General features: G+C 41.0%; 1 protein-coding gene across 2 annotated transcripts in view; it reads left to right on the forward strand.

The window, feature by feature from the left end:
• Positions 1 to 24,595, forward strand: part of ELMSAN1 (ELM2 and Myb/SANT domain containing 1) — a 55,111-nt gene that overhangs the window by 18,672 nt on the left and 11,844 nt on the right. For both annotated transcript variants that reach the window (XM_030949035.1, XM_030949036.1), the window contains exons 2-6: positions 11,522 to 13,216; positions 17,311 to 17,631; positions 18,602 to 18,947; positions 19,363 to 19,429; positions 24,272 to 24,414. In XM_030949035.1, coding sequence (XP_030804895.1) covers positions 11,759 to 13,216; positions 17,311 to 17,631; positions 18,602 to 18,947; positions 19,363 to 19,429; positions 24,272 to 24,414 — 2,335 coding nt within the window. In that variant the 5' untranslated portion in view covers positions 11,522 to 11,758. The remainder of the gene's footprint in view (positions 1 to 11,521; positions 13,217 to 17,310; positions 17,632 to 18,601; positions 18,948 to 19,362; positions 19,430 to 24,271; positions 24,415 to 24,595) is intronic.

Raw genomic sequence — 24,595 nt, forward strand, 5'->3', positions numbered from 1 at the left:
GAACACAGGGGTTAAAAGCAGAGCTCTCCCCTGGGGGCAGTCTCTTTGATTTCCGGGGGGAAGAGTTCGGGTCTTTCTCTCGCCTGGGGGGAGGGGAAAAGCAATGCGGCCCTGAGAGGGTAGGCCGGCCCTGAGGATGGAAGGGTGGAGGAGCACCAGGAGGCATTGGGCAGCCCCCCCACCCCGGGAGACGGGAGAGAGAAAGTCGGTGCTTGGGACTGTGGCCTTGAAGTTGATATCGGCCTGTGGAGAAGGAGTAGGAAGGGCGGGGGGTGTGCAGCGGTGAAGGAGCTTGGCCGCGTGTAGGAGCTTTTAACCCTTTTTGGATGATGAAGACCTTGCAGAGTATTGACCTTTTCTGGAGCAGAGATGGAGTGGAGGATAAAGAGGAAGTGGGCAAGTGATCCAAGTCTGAGCAGTGAGTGAGGCTGGAAGAGCAGAGAAGAACCCTGGGTGGGGGAGATGAGGAGTGGCTTGTTGCTGGACTCTTTTTGTATAGCCGTGGACAGAACCATGCTTCTTTGTGATACAGAGACTACATCCAGGGGGTGCAATGCCTCAGAACCAAGAGGGTTCAGGGTGGAGACTCCTCAGCCCCAGGGAGTGGAAAAATATGGGGGGGACAGGTGTCCCAAAGGTGAGACTGTGCCCTTTTTGGAACTGGACAAAGCACCCTTAAAAAAGGACAACCCTGGAAGCAGCTCTGGTCCTTGTTCGGTGGTGAGAGCACTGGACAAGAAAGGAAGGGGTCGCCATGGCCCAAGAAGGACTCCTCTCCTCTTGACAGATTGAGAATTGAGTATTTACAGGGTCATAATGGACTGATGGCGAAATTTGGGAGATGTATTGTATTGGAAATAAGGTGGGGGGAGGAGGAAATGTTTTTGTGAGGTTTTCATTTTCCATGTGTGTGTATGTGTCCTTTTCTCTTGTAGTTTAGTTAATAAACTTTTTTTCCCCTCTGTTCCTAAGTAGGAGCCTGCTTTCCTTATTCCTGGTCACATCTCACAGCAGACACTAGGGAGCGTGTATTTTCATGGGGGCACTGGCATTGTGCCAGTGTCAAACCATGACAATGGGGAAGAACTGTGTAACAAATGTCAGCCTGCTGATGAGAGATTGGATGTTCATTCTCATTGTTTGGAGATGTGTTGAAAAAAGTAATGTCATCAGATGCTGTGGGACATAAGCTGGACCACTTGAACTAACCTACTTGAAATAAGAAAGTGCTATCTACCTGGTGTGAAAGAATCTTTTAGAATCCATTATCACAAAATCAGAATGGTTTGCTTTGGAAGGGACCTTAAAGATCATCTCATTCCACTCCACCCCCCCCCCCGGCAAAGGCTGGGACACTTTGCTCTAGTCCAGCTTGCTCAGAGCCCCATCCAAACTGGCCTTAAACTAGATGACTGGATGCATTATGGATTGTAAAGGAGCATCAGTCTCTGAGTTTATTTGGTGTGAGACAATCAGGTTAATAGAATCCATATACCTGAAGACATGATTAGTTCATTAGCCCTTCATTCTGAAGTGAAAACTATATAATATAATGGATTTTTTTTCCTTTCATGCTTAGTGATTTCTTTTGTAGATGGTCAAGTGTTTAGTGCAGCTTAACAGCTTTTCTAGTAAGTCTGATCTTCCAATTATTTATATCCTGAGGTTTTTTTCACACTTTGTAGGGACTTACTGTTCCTGTTAATAGCAATTTCATAGCCTGTATCTTTAGCAAATACAGCTGTTCAAAGTGTAATGTGGGATTATTGAATCAAAGTGTTATGGCTTCAGTTAAAATATATTTATATTCGAGGACTCGCAGAGTAAACTGTGCAAGTGCAGGATACTTCTGATCTGCTTAAAACTCATAGAATTCCATCTACAGCTGGATTAATGCATAAACTTAAGTTTTTCTCATAATATTGAACTTAATCATAATGACCTCAACTCTGTTTTACTAACAGCTCAGTCTTTTGCTCAGTTTAAAATAACTTTGTAAGGATTCTTTATAGAGAACACTTTTCCTCATGCTGTTGTCAAATAACTTACTTTCTAGTTATAAAGCACAGAATAAGTGGGTTGTTTGGTTTCAGGTAGGTTTGTTGAGCTGAATCTTTAGGAAATTTCTGACTTTGCTCTGGGTCCATATGAGGCTGATGTCACTTATGCCCCATAGTGGAAGTGCTTTATAATGCTAGTAAGGCAAATTAGCCACTACAGAAATGGAAGCGCTTTGTATTTGATCCAGTATTGGTACCAGCCATCTGCTCTTTCCTTCCTCCACTGAAATTCCTGTGGGTAAAAGGAGGGGATTGAGCAGGTGTCTGTCAGGTAACTGGTAGGGAGCTCTGAATCCAGAAACATGGAGAGTGCTTTGATTTTTTAATTAAAGCTTGAGAAATCAGACTTCTCTAAGCCCCTGGAGTCTTCAATACCTTCCTGTTTTCCTCTGTGTGATGATCCTGCTTGCCCACATCTTTCAGTGTTCTTACTCCCAGTACTGGTGTGCGTTTGTTTAGCTGCATTTCTGTAATGCCTGACAGCCCCAGTCATGGCCAAGAGCTTACTGTACCTTGTAACAGACCAGCATAATAAAGAGACCCTTTTATAGTCAACAGGAATTCCTGAAAGACATAATTTCAGAAATTTCAACTGAAGCCCTGTCAGTGCTGTAAAAGACTGCACTCAGTCAATACTGTCATCTGTTTGCTGCAAGTGTGTGGATGTGGGCAAACCAAGGTCAGCATTGCTTCAGCTTAGATAACTGCTGATAAACAAAGATATTTCTGGGTCAAGTGAGATAGAGGCAGGCATGTGACAAAAGAGAACTATGTTATTGTGCGACTTTTTTCCTTCACTTTTTGTCTTACTCCCTTTTCTTTGGTTATCACTACCCTGATTGCATTATGTCTGAAATTAGACTTCTAAGAGTCTTTGTGGAAGACTCTCCATCTAGGCAGTTAGTGGCTGTTGTTAAAGATAATACAACTTCTATGACCTCAAAATACTCCATTAATATAAACGTTTTTTGTTTCAAGTATTATTTTATGAAACAATTTGAAGTGGCTTGCTTAAGGTGCGTGTCTGTAGCAGAGCTGGATGCTGATCCCAGGGTTCTGCCTGTATGTGTAGTCTCAGCTATTGTCCAGCCAGACTTGGGTGAGTGATGATGCCTGCTTGATGGTCTTAAGAATGTCTCTGCCAGGGGCTCAGGCTGAGGAATTGAGTACCTTTATATTTCTCATTAAGAAATCTCTGTGAATGGAAAGTATCACTGTCTCTATGAACTGACACCATTCTTTTCCCTTATTTGTAGCCCATTACCCCTTGCAGAGCCTCAAAGGAATCTGTAAAACACTCAGACTTTGTTGTTCTGTACAGTGGATGTCTGTGCAAGCCTGTTTTTTTTTATTTGCTGGAGTGCTGAAGAGGTTGAGATGGGAACAACTGAACCTGTAGCAATCTTTCCTGTTGCAGCTCAGTGCATTCAGTTGTGCTTTCTTCTCAGGGCTAAAGTGCTGAGAGATTTGGTCTGTCTCTGAGTTGTCCATGCAATTCTGCAGCTGGTGTGTTTGTGGCAGGAGAGGCATTTGGAGTGAAGGATGTGTTGTGGTCCTGTCAGGTATGAGAAGGCGAGGGCAGAGAAAAGCTTTTGGCTTGCTCTTTGCCATTCTGACTTTGGAGCCTGCTGTGATTCCTGCATGTTAGTGTCTGTTGCTAGCAACTGCCTTCCCAGACAACTCCAAACAAAAAAGCTTAAAATAAGTGTCTAAGGGCTTACAATTAGAACTGTTAACCCATTTCCAGTGGGAAGGAATGATGTTCCTGTAACTTTACAAAGCCTGAAAGCAGCATTTCGTACTCCGTAATTACTGTGCTCATTCTGCTCTCTAAGACTGCCCAAACCTCTTCAGATCAGGGTTTATCATCATGACAGATTATAATAACAATTATTCCTAACTTCATTACAGTTTATAAACATTAGCCAATATAAGGAATGTGTCATGTATGTATTTTATTAAAGGATAAGCCTGGTCTGTGTTGCAAAGCCATTTGTAAAGATGGGCTTTCCTGTGTTTGTGTTTACAAGAGTCCGGATTGTGGAGCTGCCTCTCTCGTGGTGCAAGACAAAAGACTAGTCTGCTGCAAATCATGAATAATTTGTTTCCATGTAATGAGGTTTGCATGAAATTTCGATTATTTTGGAAACAGCACTCAGAGTTTTGGTTGAAAATAAGTGAAGATCATACATATCCTTTCAATAGCTGGTAGAAGCAACATTGTCAGTTCCTTTAAAAAAATCTGGTTGTGGCTTTTTTTTTTCCCTTTTGTTGTTTGTTTAATTATCTGCTAAGTTTTAAAATTTTAGTCTGTCTTTTTAGTAGTTTTCCTACCTCATCCATACCGATTTTCTTCTGGTGGAGCTGTTTGTGTAAGCCAGGTTTGTCTGGTTTGTTATAAGGATAAGACTAATCAGCACTTGATGGGCATTTTCTTTGTAGCAACTTTTTGTCTCTTCCTCATCTATTAGAACAAAATTATGTGGAAAATCCTGGGTGTGTTTTGAAAAGGAAACCTCCAATAAACTTGTAACCAGGTTTACAGCTTGAACTGAGGAAGACAACCCCAAAACTTAGGTTATTTTTAAGTGTTCAGCAACAGTATATGACTTTCCCCTCATAGAACTGTTGCCTGAAAACTTCCCTTTGAGGTGTGTCTGAGGTGCTTCAGACCCTGTAATTCCAAAATCATTCTCTGTAACATCTCCCATACTAGGGATGGATCTGTGTGTTTAGATTGAGTGTGGAAAAATTGTGGTGATGTGGATAAATAAAATCACATCCATGGATGTCAAAAGTAGGTCCAGATAGAATCAGAGGGGATGCTTTGGTGAATTTGAAGACCATTGGAACAGAAATGTACCTAATTAAATAATGTTTAAAGGATTGCATTTTCAGTGTTTCACATTTATTACCTCCTTTACCACAAAGCAAAATCTTTTCTTGAAGTAGGATTTGTGTTTCTCCTTGGATTGATTACTTTGTGAAGTGTAGTTCATGTATTTCCATTTGGGTGTGTATATTTTTCCCAGACAATATGGTAGTTCTACATTTTGTGTTCTTTTGCTCGCTGTGGATAATTAACTCTGGTGGTGCTGAATGTCAGGAATGGTTTAGATTGGAGCAGTAGTTTGGGGTATCTGGTTGTCCAGTACAAGTGACCTGATTTTGCTGGCACGTGGTCCTTCTCAGCATGACCACTTTCTCACATGTTTCACCTCACAGAGCTGATGGGTTTCATTTTTGAGTCTCTGGTTAGTACAGTGGTTTAATAAAGTTTTATTAACTCCCATCCTCCGAAAATGGGAAAGTGAAAGTGGCAGCACAGTAATTTTAAGTGTGTCCTCAGGGCAGAGGTGCCCCAGTAGTCAGTCACAGCCTCAGTCTTGCTCGGCAATAGAAATGGGCCAATCATATGAAAATTTGGGCAGGTCATATGCATACTACGTATTTAGCTATGTGTTTGCTAGCCTCAGGCAGGCACCTTCAGGAATCAGTGGAAGTTGCCAAACTTCCTGGATGCTGTGTTTTCCCTTTTGTTGTCTGTCTGTGAAGCAGCTTTCCTTTCATCTCTTTGTCTTTATTACAGGCCTGCTGTAGGATTCCTTTTTTTGCTATGCAGTGTTACGAAACAAGTAAGCCTTCCCCATTTCATAGGCTTTGTTGATTCTAGGACTTTGATCTGATAAGTTCCCTGGATTAGTTTCATACTTGGAGGTGTTAGGGGAGATGATTGATACCTAATTACATTATTTTATAGTGGGCTTCTTTTAAACTGCAGGACTACTCAGTTGGTTCCACACTCCTAGAAAACACACCTTTTGCTATAGAGACAGACATTCAGGATGTCTGGAAAATGCCATACTATTGGTGGTAAAGTGACAGAAACATAAAACCATCATCTTTGTATTTATGTATTTTGCTTTCTTGCACAATATTGTGTTTTGTAGTTGCTTTGAGTTTTCCCCTGCTTTCTTCAGAACATAGATTGCTGTGCTTAACTGTATAGAATTTACAAACATGGTTTATTTTCTGTGCTGTGTTGTTCAAGGTGTTTGAAGGTGGTGAGTGGGAGGTTGAAAACAATCTGCAGGAATTTTGATGTAGGTAACTGTCTGGAAGAAAATGTGACAAAGTGAGCATGTGGGAGAGGCTTTGGAAGGAGGGATTGAAGCTGTTTCTGTATACAGCAGAGTAAGCATAGGTTATGTGCAATAAGCTTTGCAAATATTCTACAAACACAAAAACTGACCCATGCTTTCAGCCTTTTCTCTGTTCTCACTCAAGACTTTTGCAAACAGTGCTAGTGGTTTCACAGAGGCAGAAGATCCCTGCTAGCTGGAACAAGTTTGTGATGACCTGTAACTCTCCAGTCATTTTCAAAAATGCAAACCACAAAAGCCAGAAACAAAATCCACCCCTCTGAGCCTCCTCTGACCTTCTATTGCACTGAAGGAATTTAAAAGTTTTTGCCCTTTCTGCACATGTGTGAATAGCATACCCGCTTTCCATCTTTCACAGGTAGATTTAATTAAACCCAGGTTTTCTTTCAGGTTTGAAGGGGAACTGGTAGTTATTAAATTATATTGCTTAATTTTTGACCTTGCTTGTTGTGTGATCTTAGAAGTGAGTTGTTTCCTCTGTTTCTCTTCCTTATTATTAAAATATATATTATAATTCTTCATGTGTTTCATAAATGTGGGATTTTACAATAATAATGAGCAAATTGGAGAAGGAAGATTTGATTGCTCTGTCTCAGAAGGACACGGGGTAACTTGCTGCATTTGTCTTAAATGTAAGATTGTTTTTGGAACCTGTCCATCATCCTGGTTGAAAGTGATGGAGCTTACCGGGGAGAACCATAATTTCACTTGCTGGCAGCAGGAGGACTTTGTGAGAAATAATTGTCATCGCCCTTATCTGACAGATTTCCTGTAAGGAACAGTGACAGCATTGTTGCAGTTAAGGCTGAGAATGTGCATTAGCTAGAACAGAGGAACACTTTATTTCACATGAATAAAACCCTAAAAGAGAGGAATTTAAAAGCTAAGATGATGGACTAAAAGATGGTCTACAACTGCAACTACAACTTGTTAGTATTCTCAGCATCCTTAATTTTGCTGAAGTTTGAGGAGAAATCTGAGTCTTTCCTGAGTAATTTCTGCAGCATTTTGTCAGAGAGAAATGCTGGCAAATTATCTAAAAGGAGAATGAGAAATGTACACAATTTAAACTTGCTTATCATGCCAAATATAGCTGATGTAGCAAGTGGACTGAACAAAGCACAGGACAGCACAGCCCTCAAAAACTGATCTGAAGAGTAAAGTTCAAGATTACTACAGTGTGTGAGGTCATGAACTTGATATGTGAAACTGTACAAATATACATATGCTTAGTTAAGAGAATATTTATAGAAGTGGAATAATGGTGGATACTTACCAGTTATACAGGCAACAGTTGCCAGTTATACAGGCAACAAGTTTTGAAGAGAGATAGAGATATTTTACATTAAATGGTTACCATTGAGTGGTTTTTATTTGTTCCCTAAATCAAATAATCTTTAACTTTAGTTAAGGTTTTATATCAGGCTCTCTCTAGGCTAATAATAAACTGTGACAAGACAGCTGCACTGGGTAGGGATGTCTCAATAATTTTGCTTTGAATTGGATAAAATCTGCTGATGGGTGGTCTGGCTGGTAACAGCCTATTGAGTGGCTCTGAGTGTCTGTGCCCTGCATGCTTCCAATATCTCCTTTGAAAGGACTTCATAATTTCAGAACAGAATCCTGCATGCAGGAAGAGACTCCATAGTCCTGTTATATACTTCAGGAAGTCCTTCAGCATTCTTTGCATAAATTTAGCTCATATGGTGTTTTATATGTGTTTATGATTTTGTTTAATGCATTAGTGCAGATATGCTAGAGAAGTTTTTAGCTAAAAATGCTAATTCAAACTTTTCTCAGTAAGGTGCCATGAATTACTTTCCTTGGTATTTTTCCTTCCAGAAATACGTGCCCATTGGATATGTATATCTAATTTGTCATTCTTTTTAGGTGTGGAAGAGAATATCAAAAATCCATTAGAGGTATGAAAATATTTACAGTGTTAAAGGAGGTGATGTACAATTTGTATTCATCTGGAGAAAGTTCAGGAGAAGTTCTTGAATGTCAGAAGCTCCTGGAAGTGAACATAACTGATGATGTTGCATACCAAATCTTAAAGTTATTAAAGCAAAATATACTGATGCTAGGTTCTGCTTTTTCTCTGTGCAGTGTAAAAGCAGTGCTAAGTATCATAACACTTCTGTATATGTGGAGGCAAGACACAGTATCTTCTAGGAATTAGAGTATTGGAACTGGCTCTGTGCTTTATTCAAAGGTAAGGAATGGTCCAGGGTGTACTGCTCCAAAGCACTTAAGCCTGGAAGCGTGTTGCCATTTTCCTGTGCTACTGCAGGCTGACTCTTGTGCTGAAATTCAAGTAAAACAAAACAAAGCAGAAAAACCCCAAAGCTGGTAATTGGCTGGGATGATGATTGTGTGAGCTCATTCCCCCAACCTCAGGGAGGTAAGCCTGTTTAGTCAGCCAACAGTGCTCATGCAGTGAAGCTGCCAAGCATGAGCTTTCCCGAAGCATAGTCATGCTGCAACTTGAACATTTATCATTGCAGCTTAAACTACGAGCTGTTATTATTAGGATGACATAGAAGATACTTTTCTGTAGATTTTCTATATAGAAAGAACTTCTAAAATGCGAATTTTGTGATACTTTCTTTTACCATCAAATACCAGATGCACCAAATCCTTCTCTATATTGGTGATCTCTTAAGTAGTTTTTTTTCCATGTAACTGGGAGAACTGGGATGTTCAGTAAACATGTTTTGTTCAAATTACCTTAAATCTCTCTTCCTGGGTTTTGTGCTGAATAACAACTTCAATTGTACATATTCCTTTCCCTCATTTAGGTTATCTCTTAACTTACTCCTTCTTATGCTTTGCATCTTAATAGTTTTGTTAGATCTCTTTCCCAGACTGCTGCAGTTCTAAACTGGTCTGAGTTAGACCTTGTGATGCTGGTGTCTTCTTACCTAGTAATAGAAAAAGCAGAACCAAAGTCCACACAAGTGTAGGCTTGGAAAGTTGTGCTAATGCAATGCTTTTTACTAATGTGAGAGTCCTCTTTCTAAAGGTCTTCTGGCACTTTTCTGTGTGGTAGCTGCAAATCCCAGCTACAACTATTAAGAACAGCATCAGCTGGACTCTTTCTTTCTTTCTTTCTCTGCTTGATAACAAGGACCCTTCAAGTTGAAAGTTGAATGCCATCTTTTTGACATTTATTGTTGTATTTTTCTTCACAGTATAAAAAGTCTACAGCAGAATTTCAGAAATCTGTCAGGTTAAAACTTGATCTACTGGTAATGTCTTCTAGTATACAGAAGACATTGCATTCTTTTTTATCAGAATGATGTGACTGAGCGTTACAAAAGCATCAGTGGAAGGAAAATGCCTAGTTTGGAGAAAAAAATAGCTTGTGATGATTTCACAAAGTAAGACTGTCAGAAATCACTCTTAGTAGTATTACCTCAGGTGTTGAAGTTTAGCTGTTCTCTCTGATACATTTGCAGTCCTGCAGAAAGCAAGGAGAGAGGATAGCTTTATGGTTTCTGAGAGGCATATAGCAGCTTATCCACCTCTACATTTTGCTACCAGGGATTCAGTTTCCTGCTGTAAGACATTTTTTCCTCTCCTAGTGAAATTTTGAAGTAGGAAAAACTTACTTTATGAAATCTTGATTTGTGTACTAGTTGCAGTTTAGAGAGAATTTTCCATCTCACGTGTCCATAATTTCTCCTAGAGTTATTTTCATCCTGTTGTGATAGTCTTGGGAAATGAGCTGAGATGTTGTGCTCAGAGGAGGGAGGAATGCCCTGGCTCTGTGATGCGGGGTGGCAGAGGTCCATGGTTTGTAGCCAAAGGCGAAGGGAAGGCAGTGTGGGGGAACAGCTATGTAACAGCCTGAGGAAGTGAGTCACTGCACTCTGAAACAGTCCCATGGCTCCAGTGGCACTGAAGCCAAGCTTGGCCTCTGAGGTGGAAGTTGCGTAAGTTAATTAAAACTCTTTGTCCTTTCCTCCTCGTCACGTTCCCAACCCCACCTCAGTGTTAAAACCTGCACTGTACCCAGATCTGTCTGAGGAAGCTCAGGTTATAGGACTGCAGTGTGCTATATAATTTTGGTTTATTATATTTCATTTTAGAAAGCGGGATAAATAGATTTCAGGTTTCATTAGAGGGGATGTGTGTGTTAGTCTTACCTGCTCCACTCAAGAGAAACTGGATTATGTAACAGAAGGGCTGTAATAAGAATAGGATTTTTACAATTTGCTGTAATTTTCCTGGAATGTATTGGCAGTGGCATTTAAAGTGGAACAGAATGCACGCTGAAAAGGATAGGAATAGAGACTTACACTAGAATGTTAGTAGTAGTAATGTGGTAATATAATTGAATTTAAAACTAAAGATCTAAAAAGGTTTTAGGTGTCCAAATAGGAATACTAGTGTATGTGTTCACGCATTAGACCTTAATCCTGCAAACTAGCCTCTTAGAGTTAGTGGATAGCTTTTCTTCATGGAAGAAGTGGGTAGGAGGGTAGAATTGTTGTAGAGTGCCTGTTCTGGAAGGGCTTTCTTCTTTTGCATTTGTAGCTTTACACTAACAGATAATTGCTGATGTCTGCAAGCAGCTGTTTTAAGAACAGCTGCCTGAACTACCTTTCAGTGAGTGTGACTTGAGCAGGAGCAGTTTCTTTCAGCTGTTAAAGAAAACTTCTGAGAAAGCCACAGGTTGAGCAGGCCGTGGCCCTAGGATGGGATCCTAGGGCTTGGATGCTGGGTGGGCAGTTCTTGACTGGAAAGCATCTGTAATCATTGGTGGTGAATGTGTGTGACTGATGGGCTGTTGCCTGACCCTTTTCCTTCAGAATACTGTATTGAGCGTCTTGCTGCAGTTTGGCTGCAGTCTTCATGTACATACATGTCTTTAAAAGGTCTTTGGGAAATGTGGCCTTTTGGCAAGCCATGAGAGTTTTTTGTTTTGTGGTTTTGAGTTAAGATTAAAACCAGATTATTCTGGCTACAGAAAGATGTGGAAGTAATTGGCCAGATCAGAGGTACTAAAGAGTAAAAGTAAAACTTTCAGGGTGAACTTAAGTGATTAGTCAGAATTCTGTGTGCAATAGGGAGTTGCATCATGCAAGTACAGTGTGATACCTATTTTGTAAAACTAAGTTGTTTTGTTCTGCATTCTTCTAGCAGGTCAGATCTGTTGTTTCTTCCATCTATTATCCTGGTCTTCATTTCCATGGGAGGTGGGACAGGCATAGACATTGTTGTTTATCACATGAGCATTCATAGGCCAGTTATGTCTCTAGATGATTCATTGCAATTGCTTCTCTATTTCAGGACCTGTAACTAAGTGGACCCTACTGACCTCTGAACCACAAAGTATAAGAGTGAAAAGAAGTGGGAGAAGCACACAAAGAAAAAGGAAGTGAATGCACTTTCATCTGGACTTCTTTCCTGCCCTTTATTACTGAAGCTGAATGGAAAAAAAAGACTGCTGTGCCTTTCCTCCCCCAGCCTCAGGGATGGGTGGATTATAAATACTGTGTGTGTGAGACTGGGAGAACAGACTGAACCATGAATCTTCAGGCTCAGCAAAAGTCTTCAAGCAAACGGGCTGGGAAACGAGTTGCCTATTTTAACGAGCAGGACATAGCAGTGCCATCAAAGGAACCGCAGCAGCAGCTTAAGGAAGGACAGTACTATGGTCACGGAGGGAATATATCAGTCTCTCAAACTATGGAGATTTCTCATCCAGGAGGATTAACAAGTGCACCCAACAACGTTGCTCTGATGAACTCTGTTTACAATCAAGATAGGGGAGAATCAGTGATGATGCCCCAGTCAGTAACAGCTGTCAAATGGCAGAATTCACTAATGGGAAACCGGTTGCCAGAGAGGAGTGACAGCCACTGGCAGTCTCCACCTTCAATGTGGAACCACAGTATGGTTTTTGGGGGCAACCCAAAAGGACCCCACTCCAATGCTGGTGCCCCAGGCTTCTATGGCCACCCAGAAGCCCTTAAAAGAAATCAAGAGAAAGGAGTGTTTGTGTCACAGCTGGATTTATATGGAGATGCTGTCCAGCAGATGATGTCCCAAAAGGCTCAGCTGGAACAACAAGCCCTGGTTAGACAGCAAGCTCAAATGAATTCTTTTCATCAAATGCAGAAACAGCAGCAGCAGAATCAAACTCTGCCATTGCAGCCTTTCCAACTTGCATTTGGTCACCAAGGCCAAAAGCAAGGTCTTCCTGAGCTGTTACATGTCTTTCAAGAAGCCCCAACTTCTTCCAGTCCAGCATTTACTGCACAACAAAAACAGCAAGCTCTTCCCCAGCTACAGCTCTTTGAAAATTTCTATCCTCAGCAGCAGCAGCAGCAACAGGCTGCCACACAAACCTTTGGTCTGCAGCAAACAACTTCTATAGCGCAGCCTCATGTGGCAGCTGCAGCACCTCAGCATCACATGATGCCACACCAATTTCAGCAAGCAGAGAGGAACCAGGAGCTATTCAAGGCATTAACAGAGCAGAACCAACAGACTGTGCTACCTCAGACGCAGATTCCCTTTCCAAGAAGGTCACGGAGACTCTCCAAAGAAGGTGGCCTGCTGACATCTGCAGGAGAAGTGTTGACTTCTAAGCAGGCAGAAGAACAACCTAGCAATTTATTTCTGCACCACTGGCAAACACATCAGCAAGAGGTCCCGATACAGCAAACACCTGAGTCACTGGGCCACAGTAAAAGTAGCTATTTGCACCCCAAAAGATTGGATCTGGGGCAGAAGGATGTCCTGGTGAATAGTGAGCAGTGCCAGATGGAAACAGACAGGCAAGCTGCAGCCCAGAATGGTAGAGATGAGGAGAAGCAGGCAGCAGCAGCTGAAGAAAACAGTCAGAGAACTAATGATTTTCTGAGTGTCAGAGGTGGTGTAATCCAGAGTACCCGACGGAGGCGACGTGTTTCTCAAGAAGCCAATTTGCTGACTTTGGCACAAAAAGCTGTTGAACTGGCTTCTCTTCAGAATGTAAAGGTAAGGTATAGACCCTAACCATATAGCATGTTTTACACTACAAAATAGGGCTGAAAGGAAGGTAAGTTATGTACATATGCAGGATAAGATGGTATCTTGAAGTGTGCAACGAGGGCAGCTCTGGTGTGGAGGCAGAGTTCAGCTACTGTAATTCGTAGATGTGGGGGAACAGAGATGTAGTATAGTGAAACCACTAAGGGACAGTTTTATTTCACTAACACCAAACATTATTTTAGCCCATGACATGAAAATATGGATGTTTTCAGCTTAGGTCTCAAGGTGATGAGGAATTTTGAGAGGCAGATATAAGCAGCTTACTTGTCTTTTTACCAATTTAACATTCTCTTTTTTTTTCTGTTAAAAGACTTAGGCTTACCTGCCAGTTTTTCAGTTTCAGCAGTTGAAGTGTTTCTAAAATGTGCTATCTAAAAATTACATAATGCAATTTACATGTTCAGTATTCCTCAAATATTAAAATTCTAAGAAGGCTTCACTTACATGAAGGACCAATACCAGGCATGACAAAAGCCTGTCGCATGCAGCATCCTGTTTCTAAGAATGACCTGAGGGCCTGTAGACCTCCTGTAGGACATAATGGGGAAGAAATTTAGTGCTGACTGATTTGGTAGTTCACTACTCCTAACCTTTTGATATCCCATCAGTCTAAACTGAACAGTATATATTCCTTAGGGCAAGATGACAGAGTTCAAAATTAACTAGCCTATTGGGAGACAAGTGATGGGATTTTTGGAGTTGAGTGGGGGTTTTTGGAGGGATTGTTTTTGAATGTTTTTCTTACAGTTGTGGTTTACCTAATCTTTTATTGAGTGCTTCCTGGAAGGCACATTTTTCCTTGGAAGTTGTCTCGCCAAAAGCTGATGAAATATACGTAACATGAGCTGCTTTTACCTACACTTTTGATATCTGAGTTGCTATCCAGTCAGACAACAAAGGGAAAGGCATTTTATTGCCCATTTTGTTTTCATCATCCTTTTTACCCTAGTCTGTCTGTCACTATTTTTTCCCATCTTCTCCTTAGAAGAATGTGCTGTTTGAGTGAAAGAACTAAACTAGAAAACAATGAGCTGAATATCCATAGCCTACTTCATCTCTTGGACAGCAGAAATCAAACAGTGACCTGACTTGGTTAATGCTGTCTTCCAATCCTTTTTGCTCTAACTCCAGTTGAACCAGCAGATTTGATAAAGAACTGGTAGTATGCAGTAGCATGGTGTATTTGCTCATACTTTGCCAGCCATTGTGTGATTATATTGCAGAAGGCCTGCAATTCACATTGCACTTGGATCACTAACAAAGTGTCAAGAAGAAGCAAATTGAGCATTTAGGAAAAGGCCCTGAGAGATGAAGCAAGAAATTGGCTGTTTGAAGGCACGTCTGCTTGCAGTCTGATTCATAATGTAAAGACCAGAAAAGTGTTTTGACAGATACTCTTTTGTTCTTTGCAGTTATGCAAGCATAATGGCACTAGCAGAAGAATTCTTGATGTTTAGATCTCTGCGGGTTTTCAGGATGAGGTTTTGAAAGATTATAAAATTCTTACCAGAGGTCTGATGGATTTTACATCTTTAAGGTGTTGGATATTGTGCGAGGGAGAAAAAGAAAATATGTTTGCTGAATGAGAGTGGGCTGCTTCTCTTATGAGTATCTTTCTGTTAGAAACGACCTAGAAGCTTTCTCTGCATAGGTTATCTGAAGAGTGTGTAGAAGGCCATAGAGTTAAATTATTGATTGAAGAAGGTAACATTCATAATTTGAACCAATGTTTTGATCATCCCAGTCTAGGTATGCGTACTTTATGCAAAAATAATATTCTGGACAGCAGTATCTGTCTACATGCAGTGTACATGCAAGAGTGACGCTTTGGAACAGGCCTGTGGCTGCCTTTTTTTCAGGTGATGCAAGCTTGTTGCTGCCTACAGGCTGCAGTAAATTCTCAACTCCTTAATTGTTTCAGTGTGACTTGTTGTCTTCTATTAGTACAGAAAACTTTTCTCAAACCTTATGGTTGTCTTAAAGGGTGTCTGAATTTAAATATTCCTTTATGGAAGGAAGACAGGTTTTGCTTACCTAGCTGCTTTCCCCTGGCACAGGGCAGGGCACCAGCTGCTACAAACAAAAGGAAGAAAAAAGTTTTGTTTGCAGAATTGTAGTTCTGGTCTCGCCTCTTTCATGGACAAGCTTTGGTTTGACTGCAGACAGAAGCTGCCTCTCCTTGATGCAGATGATGCAGAATGATAGCAGAAGGCACTATGTGGGCAGGTGTTTTTAAAAGGCTGGTGTGGTTTCTAATCAGATCACAGATGTGGCCTCAGAACAGTTCTTCCAGCTGTTGTAGTTGGGTTTTTCTGTGAATTCTAAGTTTTTTAGAAACACCTTGAAGGATAGACAGGATCAATGCCAGGATGTCTGATGTGTTTCTGTGGATTTCCTGGAGAACTCTAGATGACTAGTTCATACCTCAGTATTTATGCAAGAGTCTAAGTGAAAGTGCCACATGTTGCACTTGCTGAAGTTATCCAGCACCCCTCCTGCCCCAAATTCTGCAACAGGGATGCGGAGGTAGCCAAAAAACCCCTAGCAGGTCCCATCCTTTCTGCTTCCCTCTGAGAATAATGAAACAGCTGAGAAACTATTTAGGGATCTGAAGCAAAGGGCTTAATTCCAAAATTAGTCATGCCTCTTGTAAACATTAGGTATGTGTGAACTTTTGTGATCAGAAAAGCTGTGGTGTGGACCAGAACATCTTTAAGGATGTCTCAACTATATTAAGTCCCTACTGGTGCTTTTTCTCTATCTGTGCTACTATTCAGGTCTCCTGTTCTTCTTTTGTCTTGGAGGGATCATCTCTGCCATCTCTGAGGAGGAGTCCTTTGCTGATTGCCCCCCCAGTTTTGAAAATAAAAGAAGCATGGTAAACCTATCATAAAGCCAGTGGAAAGTGACATTTTTGGGTGACTATGGCACTTTTGAGCTGCCATAATTTCCTTCTTGTAGTCAGCAAATTAGTTCAGGTCTCTTGACCTACAGAGGTCTGTGTAGCACCCAGGAAGTACCTGAGATTTTTACATTGGTCAGAATTGGTGCTTTTTCACACATTCACATTGTCATTATGTGTTGCTGTACCCAGAAAGTGGTGGAGGGAAGCTACAAAACTTTACAGAAACCCCTTTCTATCTAGTCAGTGGACTCCAGTGATGTCTGTCAGCATGATGAACTTGATGAATGCCCTCCAAACCCAAAATTGGTAGTTTTATGGGAAAGTACAGGAGCCTGTCACCAGCCTGAAGTGAAGGCAGGTCCTCAGATCTCATTAGTTTCTCCTGAGGCTTATTCTGGGACAATGGATGCCACTTGTGACTTTACAAGTATGTGTTCCATCACTCTTTGGTAGAGGTGTACATCTGCAGTGTCTGTGAAGAAGCAGTCGGACTTAAAAACTGCAGAGTCAGTTATGGAATAAACCTTTCGGTGCAACTTAGCCCAGCTCTAATAAATGCCTCCTTGAAAGGAGGCAGTGCTGGATCTTCTTGATATGGTAGATTTTATGCGCTCAGTCTTGTTATCTGGCTTATTTTGAAGACTTAATGTTTTCCAGAGTCCAAAAAAAAAAAAAAAGAAGCAAAAACTAGCTCTGGGTTTAGGGTTTTTTTTGTGTGTGAGAGATTTAATTAAGATATTATCACAGTTCAGTCTTCCCTGGAGCAGAAATCCAATATTTGAAATTAATAACCTGCAGCTTTTGATCATTACTAAAACTGAAGAGCTGTTGTTGAAAGTTATAAAGCAGGACACAAATTCATATAGAAAATGAAATGTTAAAACATAGGTAGTGAAACAATTCTTACGAATGACCTATATAAGTGTTCTGGCAGTTGAGACTACAGGCAATCCTCAAGTAATTCTATGAAATTTTAGTAACACTGTGAAGTATTCTTTTTCCTCCAGTAACACTTCCAAATCCATTTCAGCTTGCAAATTGCTTTGAGAAACTTGATATACACTGAAAAGGAGATGGTATCTCATTTATTACATAAGTAATACAGAATTTTTAGGAATCTTATTTTTCTTCTTAGGAGCTGGATAATTCAGAGAAGAAGAGTGTGCTAGTAACAGCTCCAGGACCTACTGCAGCTTCAAAGAGTGTTGTGGAATTCACCAGTTCTTCACCAGCTCCCAAAAAAGCCCGGGAGGATAACAGCCTTGTGCCTCTTATCATTCCTGTGTCTGTGCCAGTGAGAAAAATTGACTTGCAGAGCCTTGAAAAGGAAAAGTCTGAGGATGGAAAGCTCCAGAGAGGCCAAACAAACGATCGAGCTCCTTGTGAACGGAAGCCTTCTGTGATAGTCACTCGGAGGCGGTCTAATCGTAATACTAACATGGAGACCTCGAGTCAGGTATGGATGCACTAAGAAACCAGAGATAAGGCACATCTGTTTGATTTAATCACACAGTTTTTAGCCATGAACTTTTCTATTAAAATAGTCTGATCTCAAGGCTTGAACTTGGAATGTACATAGTCTGGGGATTTTATCATAGTGTTGCCGTGTATTTGGGCATTGCTGGCTTTTTATGACCTAAAGCTAATGCTAGTAAAGCCAGGCAGCGCCTCACTAAATTCATTAAACAGTGAATAAAGCCAGATGGGCAGTAAGACTGGAATAGTAGTCTGTCTGTGTCAAGAATGCTTTCTTCATGCATACATAAATACCAATAAATTCTAAGTAGTGCACATATTTCTCAATGTGAATAAAATCCAAAGGGAAGATTTATTCTCATGCAATTGAAACCTTTTACTGAGTTCTGAAGGTCAGTACTTGATTGTTCCCCTGCAGCATGGTAGTGCTGAGTGGGTGCGTTGATATTTTTATTTCCCTTCTCCTCTATCCAGAAGTACAACAGAATGTTCAGATATCACAGGAATGGCAGGCATCTGGGGAGGTTTCTCTGCATTTAAATGCTTGACCATCTAATAAAATACTGTTATATTGTCTTATGTTCTCTTACCACTATTTGGTGTCACTGTGTATCTGTATCAGGGTTGTGGTGTATCTGTACTAGAGTTCTGCTGTGCTTTTTTGTTCTCTTTTAAAGCTGCCATGAAGGTTGGACCAGATGTACATGAAGTTCTTGTAAAATATAACTTCATAATCACAAGCTAGAGCTGCTACCCAATGGTTCCTGTGTCCAGTCCATTCCATTCCCTGTGTTCTTCCTCTCACTTTCCCCTTCTGCTGATTGTTGAGACATCCTCCAACTGTTCTATGCAGATTTTAAGCTGCCATGAAAAAATGTAATCTCACTGAAGTTTTTCAAACAACCTGAGATTTTAAATTAAATTAACAATACAATTTCTTTCCCTAATAGCATGAAGATGCTGTTCCAAAAGATGAAGCAGAGGGCTTTGCCCGAAAACCAAAGCAGCGGCCAAGACCCGAGCCACTCTTCATACCACCAAAAGCCGGCACCTTTATTGCACCACCTGTTTATTCTAACATTACTCCATATCAGAGCCACTTACGGTCACCTGTCCGTCTGGCAGACCATCCTTCAGATAGGAACTTTGAGCTACCTCCTTACACTCCTCCCCCAATCCTTAGTCCAGTGAGGGAAGGATCTGGGCTGTATTTTAACGCTATCCTGTCTTCAAGCGGTCATTCGGTTGCACCTCCCGTGACGCCCAAAAGTGGTCACAGAACTCTGCTTAGATCAAGTAAGTTGCATTTTAACCTTCCTTTCTTGTGTAATTTATGATTGGGAACTGTGGAGCATTAGGAGGAACATCATGCCCTTAGGAGTTGTGTTTGTGTGAAACTGGAGCTTCTTCCTAATTGTTTGGGAAGCCGGAGTGCAGGAAATGCAGTGTTGCTCCATCTGGGCATGGATGTTAAGATGGGTTCACAAGCAACCTGCAACGCCCCCTCCTGACGTTCTTGGGAATGAAAAGTCAGTTCCTCTCCCAGATCAGTATCTTGAGCTGAGGGGAGGAAGGCCCTGGTCATCTGAAACTCCTTTAGTTAGCCTGGGGATACTTTTTTTCAGAGATGGACAGCTCTGATTAGATTTGCAAACTGTGTGAAAAGTAAATCTCAGATGTGAAGCTGAGCCGTTCTTCCTTCTTGTTGCAGATAGTTCAGAAGTTACCCCTCCGATTCTTACAGTAGTGGGGGAAGCCACCCCGGTCAGCATTGAACCGTAAGTAGGCAGTAGATTCAGAGTGTCTTAGGAAAAAGTGCTTCCTTGCTTCCTCCTAAACCTTCAAGCTGCTCCCTGTGCGACCGATGTATCTCTTAGAAGCATTAAAACTATTCTTACTGGTGTTCAAAATATAAGTTGTCTTGGTTAAAAATTACACCATATGATAAATAGTGTTTGTTTGGGTAAATGTAATTCTGGTGACATTAACTGCTTTCTATTGATGCTCACCTGTCTCTGGGCTGAATTACTGTTAGTTACCTAAAGGGGAATCTGTGCTGTGTTGTTCTGTACAAGCACTTTGTATGCTGTGTGCTTGTTTTACGGTGGGAAGATGATGCTCCTTTAGAGGAAGGACAGAATGTCCTTGCAAAACTGGGGTTAGCTCTCCCATGGACTGGTCTGGTTGCAGGTGTGTTGTAGCTGCAGCACAGCTGTGAACACTCCGCTCTTCCCCTGGGTGAGCTCAGCCTGAAAACGCTGCGGCCAGTGGCATATGGGCTGTGTGCCCTGAGCTAATCAGCCTGGTTGGTCTTTAGCTGGCTGTGTGCTGGGAAACCTGTGGACACAGCAGCAGTAGGAAACACAGTCCAGAGATGTTGAAGCTGGAATTGTGAGCTTAGGCTTGGTGTCAGTCCTGTAAACCTGAGCAGAGCTGCAAATATCTCTGTACAGCCTTTGCCAGTGCTCTGGGAGCGTTATCAGTTCAAGCTCAGTACTCCAGAACTACAGCAAGGTAGTGTAGTTCCAGTTAATTACTATACCTAATTAATTAACTCCTGCAAAATCTAATCATGGAGATGCATGGCTTGGAAGCACCCATATGGCATAAAAACACCCACATGGCTCTGCATCTGACTGTGTAGTCAGGAATCTCTGCTCTAACTCTGCAGCATATCCCATAACATTTGATACATTTGACTCAAAATTTCCCCAGGTAAATACAGCACTTCTTTTGCTTTCATCCAAAATGGGTTGTATTTTAAAAATAGACTGGTGCATTTGCTGACAATTTTTTTCCTTGCCATTTTCCCATTCTGCCTTCTTGTTTGAAGGTCAGTTTTCTGCACTTGCCACAGCAGCCTGTCCTGAGCAAATGTTGCAATTGTGAATGAATGTAGATTTTTCTTGTAACCTTTGCAAACCTCCTCTAGACCAAGCCCATTCATTGAAATAAGCACATTTATTGTTGTATAAATTTATTTTGGAAGTTGCCTAATTAATCTTTTTCCTGTGGGTTCATTTAACATTAATCCAGAGGAGCTTCTTGAACAGATATTTTTTGTGTCCCTCTCAGGTCTCAATCTTTGACCTCTCTGTGGTGCAGTTGTCTTGTGTCTCTTGGCTTAAGTTGCTGAAGTTATTGACATAAAGTTGGTTATGATTTTAGTTGTGTGTGAAAATTTTCATATTTTCAAATTAGTGTTGATGTTAATTTCAAACCATGGTATCTTAGTGGTGCAAGTTCATTTCTTTTTGCCAAAAGGAAGTTATGTGCAGATTTGTCTGTCATCTTAAGTCTTGCTGAGCAGATGCTTCTGGAGGTAAATTGCTTTTAACTTTTAATGACAACAAATTATTAACCTGGTGTCATTTCGTGTTGGGCAACACTGTTGTGGTCAGTTATGTAGACATGTCTTCCTTAAAGAAAATGTGGCAGGAAGCAATTTTTTTAAGGGAAAAAACGTTTAATTGGCTTTGTAGTCTTGTCAGAAGTTGACTCTAACTTGTGATTACCCAATATAGTAGTCTTAATTGCTTGCCAAGCCTTCTGTTAGTGCTTCTTAAAAGGTTATTTAATTGCAGTGATTTGAAATAGGAAATGTGATAATGAAGCTTAATTCTTTGTGAAATGGTACAATAGGCAGCTGTTGTCACAGATTCTTGTGTCCTGCTGGTTTTGTAGTTCAGTTACACCAAAGTCTTGGGGTCACTGCTGAAGTAAGCAGGCTTAAATATACCTGTGGTGCATCACTGTGAACTGCCTTCCCAATTCACACCCTCAGTTCTGGATGTTGTCACACTCAGCTCCCATGGCATCCCAGGAGCACCGCTGGTCCTTTCAGGCAAGAGCTCTTTATGTATTGAAGTCTAGACTTCATCAGTAAAGGAACAGAAGAATAATACAACTTGAATGGATCTCTGAAGATCATCTGGTCCAAGCCCCTGCTCAGAGCAGACCAAATTTAGATTGCCCAGGTCAACTCTTGCTGTAGAATTCTGGTTTTATTTGGGCATTGCAGGTACAAGATGAAATTTTTAGTTTTTTCTAGCTTAGAGATGTCATATTCTAAGTTCAGTTTCAAAATGAAAAGCAACTTTCAAGAAGGCCCAAATTCTTTCCCTCCAGATCTTCCAGTTGTCTCTTTCTTTCTCAGAAGTGAGGTCAGAGGAGTCTGTGTCCTGGGACACAAACTCTCCCAAATTTCCCAGTGCAGTTTCTACTGCAAAAATGCCTTTTTATCTGTTTCCAGATGACAGCAAAGTGTCAATGTTGAGCAGTCATCCATTTTAGGGCAGATTATAATCCATAAGCCTTTCCTCCTCTGTGAAACTGCATGCCATAACAGTAAGCAAGACTAATCACAATGAGTAGAAGACTTCACATGAACATTAATCTGCAGTCCATCTCAGTGTGCTCTGAAAGGAGGGCTGGTTTACCAGGATGGTTGTTTGGCTTTGCTTTTTTAGCAAGGTCTTCTCAGTCTTGCATAAAATCTCTTGCTCTTCATTTTCAGTCTGGATTATGCTTTTACTGTCCAAGATGAACAGGACAAGTGAAGGAAAAATATAAAATTATATAGTATTCTAAACAGATTTTTGTACCTGTAAAATACTAAAAATCAAACTTTAATGTTTTCTTGGGGTTCTTTGTTCTTCTTTGTTCTCTGTTCTTGCATATTCCACTTCAGTGTGCATTTGAAATGAAATTACTCTTGAGAACCAGATCCCGAAACAGTTATAGTGAGGGGCATCAGAGATGCAACATTTTCAACTGCTTTAGTTCATCCCTGCCCATGGCTATGATTTGAAATGTGTAATGTCCCCGTTGCTTTCCATTCAACAGGTATTGGAAATAGCGGTTTTTGGGAAAAAGACAGGTAGTACATGGCAGCCTGCCTAAAACTTCCCTGCTTACATCTATCATGCTTGATGTCATCTTGCCATCACCTACTGAGAGGAAGTTAGCATCAGTTTGTGCATCTGGCAGATTCTGAAAGAAGGAATCCAAGAAGGAATCCCACCCCACTTGTGTGGAGCTACTGCTGAGTGGGTGATGAAGTTGGAACAAGTGTCTAGGGTAGTTAACTTCTGCATTGCTTTGTTTACATATGAACTGTTCCCATTGAGGACATCTGGATCTGCTATAGATGAAAAAAAAACCAGTTTGCAAAATATGTTTTTATGTGTGTTAGAAGTCAGTAATTTTTTTGAACATGGGCTTTTCCAACACATGATATCTTATGATGCAAGTGTTTCATGAGAATACCAAAATGAATTGGTGGAAAGGGAATTGCTCCAAAAGGAATTGGGTGGAAAAGGGAATTAAGGTATTTGCTTCTTCTCCTTCCATACCCATTTCCTCCTGTTTGATAACACAGTCTCTTAGGACTTCAAAACACCATATTGAAACACTTGCTGGCATCTCTGGATTTTTGCACAGGTTGTGTGTTGTTTCAAGGCTTCCTCACTCCTTTTCCAAACTGCTTTTCATAATAGACGTGTGTGTGTCATTTCAGAGGACAAGAAAAGTCTGGAGGTTGGCATTTCTCAGAAGTTTTTGTTATTATTCCTTATTGCACTAGATTATGCTCTTTCTCTGGTAATTGTGCTAGTTGTGGGGCACCAAGCCAAGACTTGAGAATTATAGCAAACCTTGCCCTGGGTGCAAGGAGTTTTACTTTTTTCTAGTTAAGCAACTCCAGAATTTTACCATCTTCTGGGCACTGCCTGATCTGCTCTCTCCAAAAAAGAGCTTCTTTCTCTATACTTTACTATGTCAAGAGCTACCAGTGTGGTTGACTGACATCTGAATGAAGAACACTTTCGCATTAAGTACATAGTAGAACAGTCTTTCACTGAGGGTTCTTACCCACCTCTATGCACAAAATCACACTTGCTAATACAGAGTAGAATCTCTGTGGATGATCACTTCACTTAAGGCAAATGTGCTGTGTGGGTTGCAGGGAGTGAAAAATCTGTCTGCTAATTCAGATGTAAAAGTATGAGATTGCTGCTGAAAGGATAGGGTTTGGGTTTGGTACCAAATGAGCAATGCATGTTCCATTGTTTTATATTTTTTGTTTCAGTTGTTAGGAGGAGTACCTGGAAGACACCAGCTTGTGTCAAGGTCATAAAGGACCAAATTTTGATCCTGCTTTGAGTGGGAAGGTGGACCAGATGGCAGTGTTTAGCTTGAAAAGGACATTTGGAGACTCTGGTTCAGTTGTTGGCTGACAAAATGTTAATACTAAAACAGGCTTACCTGTCTTATGCCTGAGGAGCAAGCTTGCCAAAAGAGGACCCTATATGAGAGCCTCTCCAAAAGTGATGATTATTGGAAGCCAATAACTGTTCTTTGAGCAGCTGTTAGGGGATGCTAATTTAAATACAGTTTCAACCTATGCTGATTAAAAAAATGGAAACTGGTAATAGATGTAAAACCTCTCAACTTCCAAGTTACTTACGAAACCTACAACACTGTTGCTGTTATATGCAAGGGCCTGCATTTGTATACGCATTTGTTTCTTCGTTTGGTTCTTCATTAGTGTTTCTAGCAGAGGTGGAGACTCCTGGGTATTGTACAGATGGCCTGACTGTAACATTTTTCCTTCTCTGCAGGCGAATAAATGTAGGAACTCGCTTTCAAGCAGAAATCCCATCACTCCAAGACAGATCTCTGGCAGAAGCTGATGAACATAAAGCAGAGCTGGTGTGGCAGCCATGGGGTGACTTGGAAACCAACAAAGTCACCCAAGAGAATGGTAAGAAGGTGGAAGGCTGTTAAAGAGGGCAGAGTTGTGGCAGTGGTTGTGGGTAACCACATATCTACTGTAGGCATAATTAAAAATCTTTTAGAGCTGCCATTCAAGTGACATGTTTGAGTGATCTTGAAAACAGTTTTAGGAGCAAAACTTGTTTATCAGATTGCATGTATGGGGCAAG

Source organism: Camarhynchus parvulus, chromosome 5, assembly GCF_901933205.1.
Source record: "Camarhynchus parvulus chromosome 5, STF_HiC, whole genome shotgun sequence".
Taxonomy (NCBI): domain Eukaryota; kingdom Metazoa; phylum Chordata; class Aves; order Passeriformes; family Thraupidae; genus Camarhynchus; species Camarhynchus parvulus.